Below are 20982 nucleotides of genomic sequence, written 5' to 3' on the forward strand. Positions count from 1 at the left end.
TACACAAAGACTAATCTAAAGTAGAGCTAATGTAAAGCACACAATGCCATCAGCTAAGCTTCTCATTTTCAAAGAGTTGCTTTATAGCAGGGGTAGGAATCATGTAGCTCTCCAGACATTGCTGGACTACAACTCCTAGCAGCCCCTGGCTACCATAGTCAATGAGCAATGTTGCACTCCAACAACATAGGGAAGGCTGCACAATTCCCATACCTGTTCTGTAGTTTGCTTCATAATGTAGCGTGTGGTTGTTTAAATAGGACTGGTTCACAGTGTCTGTATTAGATTTCTGCAGCTAGAAAATACTAATTGACCAAGAACATTAAAGTGTCTTGAAATAGTGCGGTAGCACATATTGGAAAAGATGCCCTTGCTGTTTTGTTACTTAAATGAGCATTAGCAGTTGAGATAGAAATTGAGCAGGCAGTCAATATTAGTTATTTCAGCCATAGGTTATCATCATATATACCAATAACTATAGCCATTCTGGCAGAGTAACAAATCAGTTCCCCACAAACCCCACTGCAAGTCAAGAGGCATAGGCATATTATTTTAGAAAAGGGAGTAAATAAATACCTCTCTGCTTTCCATAGAATTAAGTTATTTGCTTTGTTATTTATTGATTTATTTACAGAATTTGCTGCCCTTTTATAATATGCAAAAAGCTGCCTGAGGCAGCTATCTCACTGTCTAGTGGTAAGACAAGTCCTCCTCTCTCTGGAGGTCTAATTGTTAAACTGGCTCCAGTGAGAATTTCAAACAGAGGTCAGTTGCAGTGGTATCTGTACATAGAGTGGAAAAAATAAGAAAGGAAGTTTTTCTGTCAGGAGGAATTTTAACTCAGCAGTTGCACAAATGCAGAAGGTGTGCATCTGGATGTTCAGTCCTTGGCCTCTCTAGGCTGGGAAGAATCCTGTCTGAAATCTAGAGAGCTCTGATCAGTCAGCAGCAATAGTGCTGAGTTTGAGGGATCAGTGGCTGTCTGACATGGTACAAGGCCACCTCCAATATTCCTAGGCTTACCTTTTCAGTGCCAGAATAATTTAGTTTCGTATATAGGGCACTTTCCATCTTTATAGCACTATGATTCCACTTTAACTACCGTGGCTGCATCCTATGGAATCTCAGAGTTTGTAGTATGCTGTGGGATGTAAGCTGTCTGGCTCCTCTCTGGGCCCACAACAAACTCCCAGAATACCATAGCCTTGAGCCAGGGCAGTTAAAGCGGTGCCAAACTGGGTTATTTCTCCAGTGTGGATGCAGCCTAAATGTGCCAAACTGCTGGATGGCAGCAGTAGTTGGCGGGGGGAGGTGACACTGGTGGAAGATTTTTCAGAAACAACAGCAGTAGTGCCATAGCTACGGTTAGGACTGCAAAGAAGGAGGCATGGTAAACTCCTTTTGAATGTCTGACTATGAAAAGCCTGTGCTGAGACAATCCAAATTGAAACAAAAGATAGTTCCAGAAGATGATGCCCCTAAATCGGAAGGTACTGAACTAGCTACTAGAGTACATCAGAAGAGACAGCGGTCAAGAAATCAGAAGACTAAGGAGTTTATCACACGGGACATATCCTGTGCAGAAACTAGATTTAAAGTGAAACCAAAGTGCTTTTGCGGGTTTTTCACGACGTTCGGAGTTAACCCAAACAGAAAGTAGAAAAAAACTGCAAATGTGGGTTGTTTTTCAGATGATGTTTGTGTGAAAAAGAAATGGCGGGATACAGACTGCCCAAAAAGGGTGGTCTGCCGCCGCCTCCATTTCTGCCGGCAGGAAGCCTCAGCTGCCAAACGCAAGGCTTCCCGGCGGCGGAAAAAGAACCTGCAAAAAGCGGGTTCTTTTTGCGTCGCGCTTGTGACACCCGAGTGCGCAAATGGCGCACTCGTGATGTCGCAAGCATGATGGGATGTGCGGATGCTATGTGTCTGTCACGTCAAAATGGTGGTGCCCGCGTGTACAGGATGCCATCATTTTGATGCTCCCGTCACGTGCTAGAGGTGAGACCGGTATGGATGGTGCGTCCTCGGCCAACCCCTAGCACATGATGGGGGCGGTGCAAAGGCCCATCTAAATCGGGCCAAGGTAAAATAATCTGAATGGAAGGCCAACAAAACCCGCTTTTTACTTCTGGTGAAATTCTGAAAGTAGAAAGGAGTGGTTTTTGTTGGCTTTTCGTTTGGGTTATTTTCACGTTATTTCTCTTTCCGCCGTGTCTGAAAAACAACATGCATTTGTGGGTGTTTAGGGGATTTAAAAATCCTGTTTCTGCACAGGATTTGTCTCCGTGTGATAAACTCCTAGGACTTGGAAGGGCAGCCAAAAAAAGAACTTCTAGACAATATGTAAAGATATTTAATACTAAAAGTGTAAAGATATTTGATACTAAAGGTAGTATTGCCCAATCCATGTCATCATATTTTTAGTCCCTATGATTGCAAAAGCTTGACAGTGAAGAATGCTACTAGGAAGAAAATCAACTTATTTGAAATGTGGTGCTAGTGAAGAGTTCTACAGAAAGCATGGACTGCTAAAAAGACAAACAAGTGGGTCCTGGAGCAAATCAAGTCTGAACTGTCCCTAGAAGCCAAAATGACCGAACTGTTGTACTTTGGACATATCACGAGAAGACATGATTTGCTAAAAGAAAAGATGATAATGCTTGGTAAGACAGAAGGCAGTAGGAAAAGAGGAAGGCTACATCCCAGATGGAGAGACATAGTCATGGTCCTGTATCTGCAAGATATGGGTACAGCTGTTGAGGATAGCGTGACTTAGAGGTCTCTCTTTCATAGGGCTGCCATACGGTGAAGTTGAGATACAGTATAACTCAATACAGTGGGATTCACTTAAGTATTACATGGGATGACACCTTTCAAGAATAAATGATTTTTCTGATTAAGTGTCTGAGGATATAGTTCCAATGGTGTCATTAGGTACTATTACAGTCAAGTGGCAGTTCTAGTAATGTCTGGCACTTGGAACAAATATAATAATAATAATAATAATAATAATAATAATAATAATAGTTTTTATTTATATTTCCTGCCTCTCCCATGGATCAAGGTGGGATTACATCAGTAAAATAATACAATACGAATACAAAATATAATCAATAAACTATTTTAGACTGCGTTAAATATAAAGTTCCCTGCACCAGGGTTTGTGAAAAAATAAAGCCAGCTTCACATTTCCCCAGTAGTGATGCTGTTATATGGAGTTATTTGTTTGTTTATTCATTTATTTATTGTTCATAGACTTATAGTTCATAGATTATTTTAATTGTTTTGAGTTTTATTGAAATTTTAAGTGTTTTCTATCTGACAGCTGCCTGGGGTCCCTCCTGGGAGAAAGGCGGCATTAAAATCATCATCACCATCATTATTTATCATTGTCATAATCATTATTATGACAATTATTATTATTATTATTATTATTTATAACCATCATCATCATGATTATGATTATTTATCATCATCATCATTTATTATCATCCTCACCCTCATCATTATTTATTATTTTATTATCATTATGATGATGATGATGATTCTTATCTAATTATTTATTATTATCATTATAATCATCATTATTTATTGTTATCATTTATTATCAGCCTCATCCTCCTCATTATTTTTTTTATTATTATTATTATTATTATTATTATTATTTACTATTATCTTTTATTATTATCTTCTTCTTCTTCTTCTTCTTCTTCTTCTTCTTCATCCATTACTCGGCAATCGATTTTGCTCACTAGCCTCCCCCGCCCAACGGCTTTCTTTCTCCGTCCCCGCCCACTCGGCGCATGCGCCCGAGCGACTTCCGCCGCCACGGCTGGCAAAGGGTGCCCTGCCCTCCTTTTTATTCGGTCCGTGCCGCCCCACTTCCGGTTCCTGGGCGAGTTTGATGCCGGTCCTGGGCCATGGTGCGGTTCCTGCACATCCAGAACCGGCAGCGAGCGCCGCTGACCCTCTGCGGGGAGTGTCCGGCTGTGCAGGCGAGTGGGACCGGGCAGCAGGGAGGGAGGGAGGACTGAGCCGGGAGAGCAACACGGGCTGCGTCCACACTGGAGAGATAGCCCGGTTTGGTAGCGCTTTGACTCTCTCTGGCTCAAGGCTATGGCATTCTGGGGGCTGGAGTTTGTTGTGGGCCCAGAGCCCCAGGAAAAGGGTGATGTCGACATGAACTAAAAACATTATTTAGCTCTTGGTTTTGTTTGTGAGGCGCCTTGGGTCCCTTTCTGGGAGCAAGGCGGCAGAGAAAACAACCAAAGACCACCCTTTAAGGACGCCTCTGCTGGGGAAATGGGAAGCTGTCTTCATTTATTCATCTCGACGAAGGAAGCAGGCAAGCAGTTTCGAAAGCAAGGGGTGGCACTGCTAGCCTTTGCCTCCATCCATGGAAGGATGCACACTGCAGGAAAAGAGACCCCACTCAGCATCAGGAGACACTTCCAGAAGTCTTTGGGGCTTCAGATTTTGGAGGACATGGATTTTCCGATACCTGCGCAGGAGCATTGCGGGTGCAAGATCTGGCCAGTGAGGAAAGCGGGTAAAGAGAAAGCTCATGTGAGGTTGGCGCTGGAGAAAAGGGGAGAGGATAACATGGAAAGCCCAAAGGACTAATAGATGGATCCTTGAACAAGTCAAGCCTGAAACTTCCTCGGAAGCCAAGATGAGCAAGTACTTTGGATAACTGGAAAAGACGATAATGCTAGGAAAGGCTGAGGGAAGTAGAAGAAGAGGAAGGCTTCATGCTAGAATTCACAGGGATGAATTTACAGGACCTAAGCAGAGCAGGGGAGGACAGGCAGACAACCTTGGAGAGGTCTCATCCATAGGGTCGCCATGCATTGAGATTGACTCAAGGGCAGTTAACAACAAGAAACGCAGAATCCTAGAGTTGGAAGAGACCTCAAGGGAAAAAACTTCTCTGCCATGCAGGAACTCACTATCAAAGCATCCCCATTGACAGATGGCCATCCAGCCTCTCTTTGAAGACCTCTAAGGAAGGAGACTCCACTACACTTCGAGGAAGGAGTGTGTTCCACTGTCGAACAGCCCTTACTCTCAGGAAGCTCCTCCTAATGTTGAGGTGGAATCTCTTTTCCTGCAGCTTGCATCCATTGTTCTGTATCCTGTTCTCAGGAGCAGCAGAAAACAAGCTTGCTCCCTCCTCAATATGACATCCTTTCAAATACTTAAACAGGGCTATCACATCACCCTTTAACCTTCTCCAGGCTAAATATCCCCAGCTCCCAGAGTCACTTGTCATAGGGCATGATTTCTAGATTGTTAATGAGTTATCTGGGAAATAGGACCTAAATCTAAACACAAGTCATTTATGTTTCATATACACCTTGTATAGATAACCTGAAGATAAATTAATATAGTATTTTTAATCATTTTGTGCATGAAACAAAAGTTTGTGTGCATTGAACCATCAAGAAACAAAGGTGTCACTGTCTCAGCCACTCATGAAACACATTTTGGGTTTTGGAGTATTTCTGATTTTTGAATTTCAGATAAGGGAGATTCAGCCTGCATCTTCTTACAACGGGTATATGCAGCCTTCAGGTTTCAGAGTCAACATGCCTCTCAGTATTAACTACCTGTTGAACAACAACAACAGAACTGGGGGAGGATGTTGTTTTTCTGTCTGGTTTCCACCCAGCCTGAAAGACCTCAGTTAGCTTGTGTGGCAGCAAGGTTCTGCCTTTTGTGGACTATTGGGGCTGATCAACTCAGGGAGGCATCTTCACTATAGTAATAATGCAGTTTGACCCCACTTTAACTTTAACTGGTTCCATCCTACAGAATCCTGGGATTTGTGGTTTTGTGAGGCACCAGCACTTCTTGGCAGAAAAGGTTCAAGACCTTGTAAAACTACATGTCCCAGGATTCCTTAGGATGGAGATACAGCACTTAAAGTTGTGTCACAATTATTTCTACCTGGTAGATGCACCCAGCATGGTGTAGTGGTTTGAGCATTGGAGTATGCATTACTCTGGAGACCAGGATTCGAATCCTGGCCTGGCCATGAAAATCGATTGGGTGACCCCGGGCAAGTCACATCTCACCCTCAGAAGATGGCAAAGGCAAACCTCCTCTGAAGAAATCTTGCCAAGAAAACTCCGTGATAGCTTTGCCTTAGGGTTGCCATAAGTCAGAAATGGCTTGATGGCACACAACAACGCACCCCAGACCTTTCTTTCCTAAAGGAGATGGAAAACCAATTATTTGGGGCATGAAGAGAGAGTTTTGAATAGCTTTGGCTTTGGGTAGTTCAAAAAAACTGAAACTATAGCCTGAATCATGTTGTTAATCTGAAACAGTGTAGGCTCATTGAATTAGTGCAGTTTGCCTACAGGTTTGCCCTACATGTTGATACAGTTCTAGTCTGGCCTATATGATAGAACATGTGCCTTAGGAAAAGTGTGGAATGAATAGGTCTGGAGGGAACAATGAATATAGGATTTAACTTGTCATAGAAACTCAGACCTGATACCTCTTAGTGCCAAGGCTTTCTCCTGAGAAAGGTTAAGGAATGAAACCTGAGCATGCGCAAAACTTTACTATAGAAGAAGTGGCTAGCACCCACAGTGTACATCTGCTGAAAGAAGAAGCAAAAGCATTAGCTCCCAGAACAGATGATTCCCAAAGGTTGCAGGTAATGAATTATAAGTATCCTCTTTCCTGAAATTACATTTTAAAAGTAGTGTCACGAATCAGAATGAAACACCCATATTGTTGCGCTGAATTTCATATTCTGGCTTCTTTGTTGTTGTTGTGTGCCTTCAAGTTTTTTCCAGCTTATGGCAACCCTATTCCAAACTATCACAGGATAGTGGGTTTCATGGCTCAGTGGGGATTCGAACCCTGGTCTCCACAGTCATGGTCCAATGCTCAAACTACTGCACCACGCTGGCTTCTTTTTAGAATCCTTTCAAAGGGCATTTTGATAGGGATTGCTCACATTTTATGCCAGTTTCTTATGAACACTTTTTTTTTTTAAAAAAAAGGAGTTAGAAAAAAACAAGTGGAAAAGTAACAAGTAATACAGGGAATCAATTTTATCATTGAATTGCATAACAACAACAAATTACTTTTTTAAATACTACAAATAAATGGAATGAATTGCTTTTGAGAATTCAAAGCTTTGAAATCCCTCTTCCAATGCAACCTTGCTATACTCTCAGTATGTGCTTTGGAGGGTTAGGAAACTCACATAGACAAGAGTATTGAATAGTTTAGAGGTGGTGAGGAAGGAATCCAGCTCACTATGAGTTGGGGCTGTGTAGGAAGGAAATTTGCCTCCTCCTGGATCTGCTGATGAATCTTCTGTCAGCAGACACACACTGTTGAATTCTGCTCTATGAAAGCATTTGCAAATTAAGCTTAAGATAAATTATTAGATTCATAATGCTGACATAGGTTTAGGTCACATCTCATGGAGGTCAGCGGGATAATTTTACTTTCAGGCAAATCTTGCACAGTTAGGCAAACCATTTCATGTCCATCTTGGGAGATTTTGCCTTGTTAGGCAAATGAGAACATGCTCTGGCAGCATATCCAATGGGAAGATTTTACAATGTAAAATTATTGATTAGACACATCCAGAATAATATATCTTTTTCTGTATGCATAATATTAATTTAATTGTGGGTATTAAATATAGGCACTTAGGATTATTGTGAATAGGTTTGTTTGTTTTTAGTAATGTGTCTCAATAACTTGTAAAGTGTTCTAAACATTGTCCCTATGGACTCTATGGTGTTAGTTTTTTAATCATCGGCTGCTGTTTTGTTTAGGCTGAAGCATCACCATATTCTCTAGTTGACATCTGCTTGAACGTCTTAGTTGCTGATTTAGAAAAATTCTGTGTAGAAAGGCCAGATGGGTCATTGTGTCTCAAAGAATCTGAAAGGCTTCCTCAAGAAGTGGCTGACCGATTGCTGCAAACAATGGCATATCGAGGTAAGCATCAATTTTGTGCCAACAGTGAGAGAATGTTTGGCACCAGTTTTCTGACATGGAGTCAATAAAAAAATCTTGTTCTGTGTATACCATATTTCTGTGTTTTGAAGACTTGGGGAATGATTTCCTTCATATGTGTATACTTCTAGAGTGTTGAACAATGATTTGTCATGAAGGATTTAAAGAGAGAAGGAACTAGATTAAATTACAACTTGTCTTAGCTATCAAAACTTAGGCATCATATTAGCTTTACCACCATGTTTAGATTAAAATTTGCTTGTTTTCAGTTGTCAGATTGTGCTCTTAATTATGCTGCATAGAACTACCCTCTCCCTTACACCATTATGACAAGCAGAAGAGGAATCAGTGATGCAAACAAAAGTACATTTGATTAAATTGTATGCCATATGTTTCATGATTCAGGGTGGTGGCAGCAGGTTAGACATGTAATACTGTTTTACCAATTGATTTTCCTTTTTTAATAGAGCTGCTTAATGATGGCACAGTGGGCATCTTCCGGGGGAACCAAATGCGTTTGAAGCAAGCTTGTATCCGGAAAGCTAAAATCTCAGCCCAGTCATTTAAAAAAGCCTTTTGTCATCATAAACTAGTTGAACTTGATGCTGCAGGAATGAATGATGCCGTTACTGTTACAGACGTGGTGCATGGGCTGGGTAGCAGTACCTGGATTCAGAACAACCTTCAGTGCCTTGTTTTAGACTCATTAACTATTTCCCCATCAAATCCTTATGAAAGGTGTTTTAGTCAGTTATCTGGTCTTCGCTCTCTGAGCATTACCAACGTGCTTTTCCACAATGAAGATCTAGCTGAAGTTACTTCCCTGCCAAAATTAGAAAGCTTGGACATATCCAACACTTCTGTCTCTGACATAACTGCCCTTCATGCCTGCAAAAATCAACTGAAGTCTTTAACTATGCACAGTCTGAAATGTTTGAAAATGTCTACACCAAAGTTCTTAGAAGTAATAAGGGAACTGAAGCATCTGATCCACCTTGATATCTCAGATGAGCAGCATTCCACATCAGACATTCCCTGTCATTTGCTGGAGCAAAAAGACATTCTGCCTAATCTTGTATCTCTGGATATTTCTGGAAGTAAATCCATTACAGATGAGGCTGTAGAAGCATTTGTAAAGCAGCATCCAAGAATGAGTTTTGTGGGGTTGCTTGGAACTGAAGCTGGATACACAGACTTCCTTTCAGGAGAAGGAACCCTGAAGGTTTGCATTTTAAAAATATTCTACAGTTACAGTGGTGGTAGACATTATAGTCCTAGACCCATAACGCAAACCTGAATAATTATCTTCTGAAACATAGACATAACACCCAGTCATTCATTTGAAGCAAGGACTCACTTGAACGTACATGTAAGGTTTTCATACATAGCTGTCCACATGCCATGCAATATGCCAAACCCCTGATGAGCAGGAAAATGTATTCTCTTCCTCTTCTCCAGGGAAAACTAATCTTTCTTCAGAAGTAACTCAAGACTCCTTCTTCCTTTTGCTTTGGGGGGGGGGGGGTGCACAATGCCTGAACTTTCTGCCTTTAAGAACATGCTGATCCAGGTTCATTTTGTTGTAAAAGCAATGTGTTTAGCAACTAAACACCACGAACTCCTCTCATAGAGCAGCGAGAGCTTGTTTGGCAGGAAAGTCTGCACAAGGGGGAAAGGGATCTTCTTGTCTGTGTGTACTGCATAGGTGCGGTAACTGAGGAAGGAGAAAAAGTGGAGAAGAATTGCAAGAATCTCTGAGGAGGAACAATGCATGTTACAAAACATTCAGTTCGGTTTCTGTCTGAGGCCTCTGGCTAGGTCCAGGGTAGTCCCATTATTTATGACTGAACACAGTTTGAAAGGCATTAAGGTATCAGATGTATGAGGGGGTGATGAAATGACTGCCCTTTAGCTTGTGCAATATAGTATCCATCTGGTTACTTCAAAGGGGATGGACATCTTCCAGTTGTCTATTCTTACCAGATTTCAGGAATGGTATTTGTGACACACAAAGGCCTAAATCCTGTTTATTCTTGCCAGAGTAGACCCACTGAATCTTTGGGATTTATTTATGTGTTGACTCACCATTCAACAATGGATTGAATGGGTCTGATCTAGTTGGCAGTAACTACCAGGATGTCAGCCAAATACTGGTAAACATTGGGTGTACTTTCTGTATTCTCAGACCTAGGTGATGCTGCTTCAGGAATATCATTTAAAATCAGGACCACATTTAACAATTACATTTATCAGACATGGAATTAATATTCTGATCCTTAGAAATGTAAAAAAAAACACCTTTTTTGATTTCTTTATATGTGAAAAGGTATCAGGAGGAGAAAATGAAATGCAAATTTCAGAGGCTTTGAAACGCTACAGCGAGAGAGCATGTTTTGTGAAGGAAGCCTTCTTTCATCTTTTTACTCAGACATGTTTTATGAGAATTACAAAACCTGAAATTCTAAAGGTAAGACAAATTATAGCATGAAAGAAATAGTTGGTTATTAAATTGTAACCAGTATTGATATCACTTACTTGGGATTTTGCAGTGCGGTTTTTTTTCTTGCCATTTAAGGGCATTGGTTTCTATTTGTATCTATCAATAGCTCACAATTGCTTATTTCCATATGTCCAATCTTATTTTTATAGTAGTTGTCTTCTAGTATGAGCTGTATCTGAGTCTTTCTTCATTTCCTTTCGTATTGCAGCTTGTGATTATTGGAATGAGAAATCACCCTTTGGATTTGGCAGTACAGTTGACTGCTAGTGCCTGTGCCCTCAATTTAACTAGGCAAGGTTTAGCAGCAGGCATGCCTGTTCGTCTGCTCTCCAGTGTGATCCAGTTGCTCCTAAAAGCTATGGAAACTTTTCCTGAACAGCAGCAGGTAAGGATGTGAGTCACTCAAGGATTGCTCAACTATTCTAATAAGAGTATCTTATAAAATCTACTTGACATTGGTGTGACATTGGTAGCAGTATTTCCCCTTTCAGTGTCCATTCATGCTCTTCTTCCACTTAGTACTCAGTTTCTGATTGCAGAGCTCTAGTAAGATTCTGTTTGTCCAAAGTGCATGTCAGACAATGCTTTATGTCTGCTTCCATAATGCTGAATATTTTTTTCTGTAGATGGCATAGATAATGAACTGTTCAATATGTGTTTTTCTGTTTACGTTTTTGGCCTGCAAGACGATGACTTTCTTTAAGAAATCTTCTTAAAGAGAGAGGCTTAAACAAAATCCAGGCTTCTGTTTGTTTGTTCCTGTACACTGTAGATCATTATTCAGATATCTGAAATATTTAGGGCTTCAACATGAATAACATATAATTCAGTGACCACAAATTAAACGGAAAACTGAGCTGATACAATAAATGTAGTGGTTCCAGTTTCACTGCTTGATCTTTAAAAGAAAAGAAGTGACGCTCATAATTATAATCCGAACAATGAAAGTAATATTTCTGCACATTAACAGAAAGATATAAGAAGCTGTCATATAAATCTTCCCCCAGTGTCATTTTTGCAGCCTTCTGGTCATTTACTGGTTCAGAAGTAGAAATCGGTGTATGCTTTGTGGAGCTTGCTTTCCCTAGTATAGAGTTAGTTTCTTGTAAAATAGCTTTCCCTTGTCAAATGTTGAAAGATACTACTTAAGGAACAGACATTGGACAAGTCATTCTGTATACTAAATATCACTCTTGCTTCCAAAACCAAGCTACCATGCAAAATACAAAGCATGTATTCTTGAATTCCCCTTTTCCTTAAAATAATTATTCTTGAAATAATTATTGATTTTTGTGTTGTTAAATGCTCCGTCTCTATCTCCTTCCAGCTCCAGAAGAATTGTCTTCTTTCATTATCCAGTGTTAGGATTCTGCAAGATGTTCCATTTAACAGGCAAGTGACACTTATGCAGTAACATATAAGACCAGTTGCTCAGTCTGACCCATTGACTTATTCTTTTCATCACCCAGCATAGTCTATGTCCACCTCTAACCCTTAAAATGTAAAAAATTGAGATACTGGTCAAACATTTCTTAAACTTCTCTTCTTTTCCATGAGAGGTTTAGCTGAAGCATTGGTAGACTTCTTCCCTCAGACAATCACTCCAAATCTACTTCCATTGCAATGCCAGCTAGATAAAAGCTGCTTATCCAAGTAGCATTCCACATGATTGGCTCATCCAATTAAAACTAGGTATTTGAAAGTCCATGAGACCAAGTGGATGGCATACCAATGATGGAAGCATAATGTAAACAGAAAGTTGGCTATTTGAAATGATGCATGGCTGTGTGGTAGTCACTCACCCAGCATTGCATTTAAAATTGGGGCAGTTCATTAGCAAAGACATAGGTAAAGGAGAGAAGGCAGCCAAGGTGCATCACTGAGAAAATTTCTGTTGCTGTTCAAAGTTAGAGAAAGTCAAACATAGTCTGAGAGGGGGCTCTAAACAGGTGATAGTCTTCTATAAACAGATTAGGTTACTACCATCTTTGATTAAACAAAGCTTATGCAGTAGAGCTTGCAAAAACTGAGGCCATGGAGAGCATCTAATAGTAAACAGTGCTGACCTAAAGAGATGACTTGCCTTTCACATCTAATTTAATGTAAGGCAGTCTTGAGATGCCTGACTTGGCACTGGCAAGGCTGCTACTGCTCATTCTACTGCTCATTCTGATTATGCATCTTGGAGATGTTCAAAAATACATTGGGAATCAAGTCAGACCTTGTTACTGAGCTGCTCTCAGTTCAAACTATGCATCCTCTTTCTTTCTCCTTTTTAAGAGGCGGCTTACCTAAGCTCTGCAACACTAGCATCTTACTGCATATACCTCTAACTTCAGAACACTTTAATTTTTAAACTGTTCTTGGAATAATAATAATTAATAATTTGTTTTATTTATATACCGCTATTCCAAAGATCATAGCGGTGAACAGCAAGTAAGCTAATTTGCCCCCAACAGTCTGGGTACTCATTTCAGCGACCTCGGAAGGATGCAAGCCTGAGTCGAGCTTAGGCCCTTTTGCTGGTCTTGAACTCGCAACCTTGTGGTTTTGAGTGAATGGCTGCAGTACAGGCATTTAACCACTGTGCCACCAGGGCTCCTGAATAGTCAGCCTTGTTATCCTCTTGTATATCTTTAGAAAGACTAACTAGTTTTAGGCTGTATGTAGGAACTCAGGCTTTTTCAGTTGCTGTTTCCATAAGGATGGTACTAAATTACTTCAAAAATGGTGGCAGTGAAAAAGGAGATTGTTTTTGTCCTCCACTGTGACTTGATTAACCTGAGTCACAAAGTAATTGCTGTGTCATTGCTTTCATATTGTAGGTTTGCAGCTGCTAAATTTGTTGTTCAATGGTTATGTAACCAGGAAAATCAACATATACAAAGAATTGCAGTTAACATAATCTCTATCCTGGCACTTAAGGTATGTGGGATTTTTTCCCCATTTAAACTGGTGTTGTTGGGGTTTTTTTTTTAGCTCTTCTAAGGATTACTTTTTAAATATCTACTTTGTTTTCAGCTTTCAGATGAACAAGCAGCACAGCTTACTTCAGAGTTCTACATTGTTGTTGGGGTGAGTTATGCATCTTCCACATGTAATAGTATGGCAAACTTGTTACAAGAAGTCATTCTGTAAATAGCATATCCCATCTTTTTACACTGTCACATTAATTGTGTTTTCCTCTTTCCCCACAGAAACTTTTGGAAATAATTGAACAGAAAACAAATCAGAATGAATTGGATACAACTTTCCATTTTACACTGAGTGCACTTTGGAATCTCACAGATGAAGCTCCAACTACCTGCCGACATTTCATTGATAACAAAGGATTAGAACTTTTCCTGAGAGTTTTAGAGGTAAACATGTGAGCTGTCTTTCTAACTTGTTGATAAATGGAATTGTATTTAACCTTCTATTTATCTCTCTTTACAGACATTTTCTTCTGATTCTTCTATACAGCACAAAGTCCTTGGCCTTCTGGTAAGTTCATAATTGAGTGCAGCATATTGGAATTTTGGTTTGTAAAAGGTGTATACTGTAAATGTATGACATTTTTGTAATTAAAGTAATCCTTCTTGCCCTTTTTGTCTCCAATGTTCCTTGAAAAATGGGGAAAACTAATGGTAGTAGTACTAATAAAATAAAAAACGCAAGCAAGCCAGCCTAAATGAGTTTTGTTTTAAGGAGAATTGTTCAATGTATTGATTGACGAATCACTGAAATACAGTACACACCATGAATTCCTCACTGGTTTGAAATATATGGCATTTGTCAAAATAGTAACACTAATGTGTTGGCCCATCATGAAAAGTGCTATTCAAGAGGTAGTTCAGGGACTGGTGCTGATCCATAAGCCATTGGCTGCCAGTCCCTGGTAAGTTTCCAGGAAAGAAAGGAGCAGTTGTTGGGAATGGACACAAATATGGTACTGGCTCCTGACACTGGCGGTGGGGTGCCAGCCCTCCACATCAGGTAGCGCAAGTGGCACTGCTCTAGAAGGAATTATTCACTTTAACAATAGTTAGTGAAGCATCCACTGTCTGCCATCTTAATAATTGCATTTCCTTTCCTGTCATAATCAGAACAATGTAGCAGAAGTGAGAGAGCTACATTCCAAGTTAATGCAGAAGGATTTCATAGATCACGTCAGTGAATTGCTGAGCAGTGCTGAAATGGAAGTTGGTTACTTTTCAGCTGGGATTATTGCCAATTTGCTGTCTAGAGGTGAACAAGCCTGGACGTTGAGTCAGACACAAAGAAGATCCCTAATTGAAAAACTGGTATGCTAAACTTGATTGCTTAATTCTTTTGATTATTTTTGAGAGCTGATTGAAAAATTGACACATGCCTTTCCTTTTTGCAGCACTCAGCCCTCCTGAAGTGGCCAACACCAGAATGCAAGATGGTAGCACTTCCAGCTTATAGGTATAACATTGTTTAAAATGTATATTGAACAATAGCTGTATACTTTATTCTGTAAATGAGAGACCCTTTAGAAAGTGTTAAAAAGGTAAAAGGTAAAGGTTTCCTGTTTGACATGATTATCTAGTCATGTCTTGACTGTAGGGTGTAGTGCTCATTTCTGTTACTAAGCCAAAGAGCCAGCTTTGTCAAATATGACTCATGTGGTCATGTGACCAGCATGACTGTATGGAACACTGTTACCTTCCCACTGAAGTAGTACATATTTATCTACTTGCACTTTTACATACTTTTGATCACTAGGTTGGCAGATGCTAATGACGAGAGCTTGCTCTGTCTCGCAGCACTTGGGCCTTGAATTGCTGACCTGCCAATATTGCATCTGTCAGAGTTGGGGTCTAAACCACTGAGCTTGCTGAGAAAGAAAAAGCCATAAATGTGCAAAACAGTTTATACTGAATGGGGCCAGAAGCATCATGTTCAACTCTAATAAAGTTAGGTGCTTATCAAAACAATACTTCAGACTTTTAAAACAATTAGCAAGACTTTTCTCAAACAGTAGTAATTCTGTTGCCTCAAAATCAACTTTTTTTTTTTACTTAGTCTTGGTTGTAAAGATAAGTGCAGAGATGGTATTGGCAATCTTTTGACATGGTTAAGTTACCAAGATCAGTTTGTGTGTTCATTTATGCTAATATATTCAATGTATGTTCTTCCCACCATCTACCCACGCAGCCTGAACACAAATAAGGGTTCCCCTCTAGGATTTTGGAGCTGACTTGCAAACACCAAATTGGCTCTAATGCTTGCTAACTTGGAAAGCAGTAACTACAATGAAGGAAAGGGGTGTAGGTGGGATTTGTGCCTGAGATGTGGGGGAGGTGCAGGATGCATATGATCTGTTGCCTGCTTTTCTGAGCTATGGTAAACTCAGCCACTGTGGTGTTGGTTTTTGTCATATGATAAAATAAGCACCATATGTTTTTATGAACCAGTCAGTTTTTAGTAACTGAAAAGGGTACTCTTAACCTCATATGCTGTTTCTGGCTATACCACAAATGAAACGGATACTGTTGAACCTTTTGCTGTTTTCTCCCTGTTGATATTCTTTGTTCCACATTCTTCAGTGGTTTAAAGCAATTTATAAGATTTCTGATCCACTATGTAATGTCAGTTGTGATCTCAACAATTCTTTCTGTTTTCACTAAATGTTTATGTTGGACCTTTCTTCTTATAGAAGATGGGAGTAGAGCCTTATGATCCTTAAGCAAATTTTATTTTATTCCCCCCCCCCCCCCAGTAATTCTGTTTACAGTAACATCTCCAAAAAACATCCTACAATTATCAATAGCAGCTTTGAAAGTTTTAACTGAACATTATATGGCATTTTTGTCATTTTTAATAATATAAAACCTACATGTGTTTGCAGAAATGAGTTTTACATGATCTGATAATATATTAACTCTGAAATAATAAACATGTTGTAACTCTCCTTCAACCCATAGATCCCTTCGGCCTTTCTACCCATTGCTAGACTGCTTTGTGTTACCTGGTGTTCAGATATGGGCAGCGTGGGCTATTCTGCACATCTGTTGCAAAACCCGTATGTACTTGGTTTGTGATAAATATTATATTTGCATGTTTATTATTTAAAGCTTATTAATATGCTTTATTTTTTTATTGTCACACATTTCTCAACTTACCTTAGTTAAAGATGAAAATGCATGCTATCTCAATTCAGACTGAACATTAATTAGCGTGGAAATATACTTACCTTCTTGTCATGTCTAAGATTCCACCTCCACTCCTGGCTTCACTAATTGTGGCTTGCTGGAGGATCCAAACTTGCAAACTATGGTTAGTGCCTTTTTTGCCTCTACAGTTTCTGAAACTCCAGTTCAAAACAGGTTTGCAAATCATGATTTGAGGTTAATGTTAGCCACAGTTTTGCCAGATCAGATAACATGGGAAATTATGGCTACTGGAAATTAGAAGGATGGAACTTGTATGCAAGAGATATGTAGCATTTTAATAATAATAATAATAATAATATGTTTTATTTATAGACCGCTATTCCGCGATGATCATAGCGGTGTACAGTAAAATCGTAAAAAATACAAAATAAAGGAGGGAGAAGTCTCATCCTTCAGGCAGTCCAAGATGTTGCTAGGTCTGCCTGATGGCTCCCTCTGAGGCCGAGATGACAGTTGAGGAGGGAGGGGCCTCTTCCTTCAGGCAGTCCAAGATGTTGCTAGGTCTGCCTGATGGCTCCCTCTGAGGCCGAGATGACAGTTGAGGAGGGAGGGGCCTCTTCCTTCAGGCAGTCCAAGATGTTGCTAGGTCTGCCTGATGGCTCCCTCTGAGGCCGAGATGACAGTTGAGGAGGGAGGGGCCTCTTCCTTCAGGCAGTCCCTGATGTTGCTGGTCTGCCTGATGGCTCCCTCTGAGGCCGAGATGACAGTTGAGGAGGGAGGGGCCTCTTCCTTCAGGCAGTCCAAGATGTTGCTAGGTCTGCCTGATGGCTCCCTCTGAGAATTTAAAGAGAATGGCAAGAAACCTCTCAGCCCAAGAAATTCCAGTTGGGTCCCTTCCCCTGCAAGAAGACAGGAAAACAACTGTGCAAGTACTCAGGTCTCTGACTTAATAGGTTTTACTCCTCCCTTGCTTTTCCTGAGTCCACAGCAAGTATAGAAGCTCTTTTCTAGGTGATGGCAGAGTCCTTTGGCTGGACAATGGCTCTGTGTCGTTCCATTATTTCAGTATTATTACTGTATTAATGCTGAGACACTACAGTGAAGTACCGTATATACTCATGTATAAGTCGACCTCATGTATAAGTCAAGGGCAGTTTTTGGATCCAAAATCATGGATTTTGATATGACCCGTGGATAAGTCAAGGAGCAAACCCTGGAGGATGTTACAAAAGATCTAAAGGGGGGAGGGGGAACAAAGCACCACTTCCCTCCCTATATCTCACTCTCTGGACCTCTCCCAAGCATCAATCTCAGCATGGAAAAGGGGAAACAAACCTCAGCGTGCACATGTGCGCGTGCACACACACACTCTTCCCCTTACCAAAAGTATCTCCAAGGCACGTGGCTTGTGAAAAGGAGGACAGACCCCACTGTCTCTCTGCTTTTCACCCCCAGGACTCCAAGGTTCATAGCTAGCAGAAATGGAGGACAAACCTTTCTCTCTCTCTCTCTCTCTCCTCACCCCCAGGACTTCCAGGCAAAACGGGGTACAAGCCAGGGCATACTTTCTGTGTGTTCCTTTCCTCAGCAAGTCAGCAGCAGCTTGTTAGGTCTGGCTGCGCGTAGGGTAGAATAAAATGTAGGGCAAATTGTAGGACAAAATTTAGCCCAAATGTAGGACATTAAAAAAAATGGAGGACACAACCAACTAAAACCAAAAAGATTAATATATATTAAAAAACATTAATATAAATATAGAGATCTTGTTGCACCTCTGAGACCAAGTGCATCTGAGGAAGCAGACTCAGTTAATAATAATAATAATAATAATAATAATAATAATAATGGACATGTAGATTTTGGAGCATCTCTGAGACCAAATGCATCTGAGGAAGCAGACTCTCTCAGTTAATAATAATAATAATAATAATAATAATAGAATTAAGGGACATTAGGAGGCAGTGGTAGAGAAGGACCAGGGTTTGATCTGTTGCTTGGACATTAAAATACCTCGCTGGGCTAAATCACACTCTCAGCCTCAGAAGTGGCAATGGCAACCCCTCTCTTTGCAAAGCCCTAGGGAAAGTCCTTCTCTCTCACCCTCAGAGGATGCAATGGCAACCCCTCCCTGAAGAAACCTTGCCAAACCCTGGGGAAACACTTCCTTCCTTCCTTCTCCCTCCAGAGAGAGTCCTACCCAGGCTCTGCCTCTCTGCCTTCCTCCTCCACAGCTCTCTGTAGTCCTCCTGGCATGGCTGAATGGAAAGCTCATCCTCCTCCCTGCCTGGCTAATGGGGAATGGAGAAGTTGGGAGCTTGGCTGCAGCCTCTCCAAAACGGAGGCTGGCACTGGGGCTCAAACAGGGAGCCGTTACAAGGCTACAGAGGAAGGTGGGCACTTCTTCTTACACAAAATTTATTAGCATTAACTCATTGACCCTTCCATAAATCTACCCAGGATTTTGGAGTTCATTTTGAGGTACAAATTTTTCGACTTATAGTTGAGTATATTGTTTGGATTTCTTATGACAAATGCCAACTGTATCTTTGGATGCAAATATATAGTAGAGCATACTTAGCTGGCTTTGCATGTTTTTGTTTTTGAAAACCATACACCACAGTCATCTTTTAACTAGTTCTCACAGCACATTACACTGCCCTTTTGGCCACACTACTCACTATAATGAGAGCTAGTGTGATGTAGTGGCTTGAGGGCTGGGTTAGGACCCCATGAGACAAGGGCTTGAATTCCCACTGAGCCATGGAAATCCATTGGGTAGCCTTGGGCACATCACACTCTCAGCTTTAAGAGGAAGGCAAGGGCTAATCCCTTCTAAAGAATTCTTGCCAAGAAAAAGAAAATGGGATAGTGTCATGTTAGGGTTGCCATAAGCCAGAAGTGACTTGGAAGTCAGACAGCAATGAAAAACTATTGCATAATGCTTTTCTGTTAGAGTTGGATGCCTAGATACACCTATATTGTTGCAGCAACTATTCATTTGGAATGCTGCTAATCTCCAGTACTATGATGAAAACTGCAGTGATTACACATTTCAAAGTGAATATTTCTTCAATAAAGAACTGCACATTCTGTCTTGCTGTGGTTTTATGTAATAGATTAATAGGAGCAGAAATCAGCCAGCATCTCTTGAGAAGATTTGAGTCAGTGTGGTTAGAGGAAGATATCAGTTTTTTAAGCATTGTAATTCATATAGGGTCTTCTAGTAAACCAACTCTTTCTTTCTCTTCAGCTGCGAGATACTGTGCCATGCTAATAGAAGAGAATGGGATACAACATTTGTATAACATCAAAGAAAATGATCAAAGTGATCCAGATGTTCAGTATCTAACAAATGAGATACTAACTTACGTGGACACTCACGTGAAATATTATGGGAAGCCTAAACACCTAAAGGAGCTACAAGCCAAATCAAATGGATAACGGAGGACACTACTGAACATTCATCCTGTTGTTTTCTCAAGGTGTGCTGGTGATTTCTATCCTTTCAGTTATTTCTGGTCCAGATGGCCATTCTTGTAAGAGCTGAAGATATTTGTATGGTGTGCACACCTGGAAGTCTAAAAAGTTGCTTGAATTTGTAACTTCCATTTTTACAAGGGAGATGGAGCCCTATTCCTAGACAAAACTGCTTGCTAGTTTTGTAGGGCTTGAACAGAGTCTGAAATTTGCGAACAACCAGTGTTTATGGTGGCAGTCAAAAAGTTAAGGACATTGCAAATGAAACTTTAAAACTGTTTCTTCTCATGCAAATAGTCCCTAAAATGGTCATTACCTATTATACCTATAGTAGAATCAGTACTATTTATGACTGCTGAGCAGAAATAAGATTGGCTTAGCCTTACTTATTATTATTATTATTATTACTGGTTCAAGATATAATTCCTTTTCAGTAAAATTCCAAGTGGTTTGGGAAGAACTCTGAAAATACTGGGCACAGGGAAACTAGTTCAGTTAATATGTTGGATGAATCTATGGCAGGTTGTTAGGCCAGACACAAGTTTTCATAAACTGCTTATGCAACACTTCTTCTAAGTGTGCATGTCCTAAAAGGGAGAATTTTGTCTGCTGTTTTACTCTATATTGCCAAGTCTAACATAAGGCATGGTAATTGCATTGTTTTGGGAGTGTATATATAAGCTATTTTTGTATAAGGTGGGAGAGGGATCATTCAAGGTGCTTTGAAGTTTTCATATCAAAAATAAAAGGCATGTCCACTGACGACAGTTAAAAATAGCTGCATGTGTTTATCTTCATCAAACTGGCTAGTACTAAGGATGGAACGAAGTTTCACAAGGGTCACAGTAGTAATATCAATAGAATCCTAAGGTTATAAGAAAACGAGTTTGCTTC

General features: G+C 40.3%; 1 protein-coding gene across 3 annotated transcripts; it reads left to right on the forward strand.

The window, feature by feature from the left end:
* Positions 1 to 3870: 3870 nt before the first annotated feature.
* On the forward strand, positions 3871 to 20863 carry LOC149316297 (protein zyg-11 homolog B-like). Of its 3 annotated transcripts, none has more exons than XM_089515161.1 (14): positions 3871 to 3995; positions 7809 to 7974; positions 8460 to 9214; positions 10319 to 10459; positions 10701 to 10877; positions 11820 to 11884; positions 13318 to 13417; positions 13514 to 13567; positions 13690 to 13851; positions 13928 to 13975; positions 14578 to 14775; positions 14859 to 14920; positions 16423 to 16520; positions 19862 to 20863. In XM_089515161.1, the coding sequence occupies exons 1-14, from the start codon at positions 3921 to 3923 to the stop codon at positions 20050 to 20052; spliced, it is 2292 nt and encodes a 763-aa protein (XP_089371287.1). In that variant the 5' UTR covers positions 3871 to 3920; the 3' UTR covers positions 20053 to 20863. The 3 variants fall into 3 exon arrangements, with proteins under 3 accessions (XP_089371287.1, XP_089371289.1, XP_089371288.1); XM_089515163.1 differs by having other exon boundaries at positions 3871 to 3991; XM_089515162.1 differs by lacking the exon at positions 19862 to 20863 and adding an exon at positions 16626 to 16683.
* The last annotated feature ends 119 nt before the right edge of the window (positions 20864 to 20982 follow it).

Source organism: Sceloporus occidentalis, unplaced genomic scaffold, assembly GCF_023333645.1.
Source record: "Sceloporus occidentalis isolate IW3139 unplaced genomic scaffold, rSceOcc1.0.p SCAF_3, whole genome shotgun sequence".
Lineage (NCBI taxonomy): Eukaryota > Metazoa > Chordata > Lepidosauria > Squamata > Phrynosomatidae > Sceloporus > Sceloporus occidentalis.

Excerpts from the sequence above, each read along its gene's own strand:
- LOC149316297 (XM_089515163.1), top strand. The coding sequence starts at position 3,905 with ATGCCGGTCCTGGGCCATGGTGCGGTTCCTGCACATCCAGAACCGGCA. Across the intron at positions 9,215-10,318 it reads CAGGAGAAGGAACCCTGAAG|GTATCAGGAGGAGAAAATGA; the intron begins GTTTGCATTTTA and ends ATATGTGAAAAG. Across the intron at positions 13,418-13,513 it reads TCTCTATCCTGGCACTTAAG|CTTTCAGATGAACAAGCAGC; the intron begins GTATGTGGGATT and ends CTTTGTTTTCAG.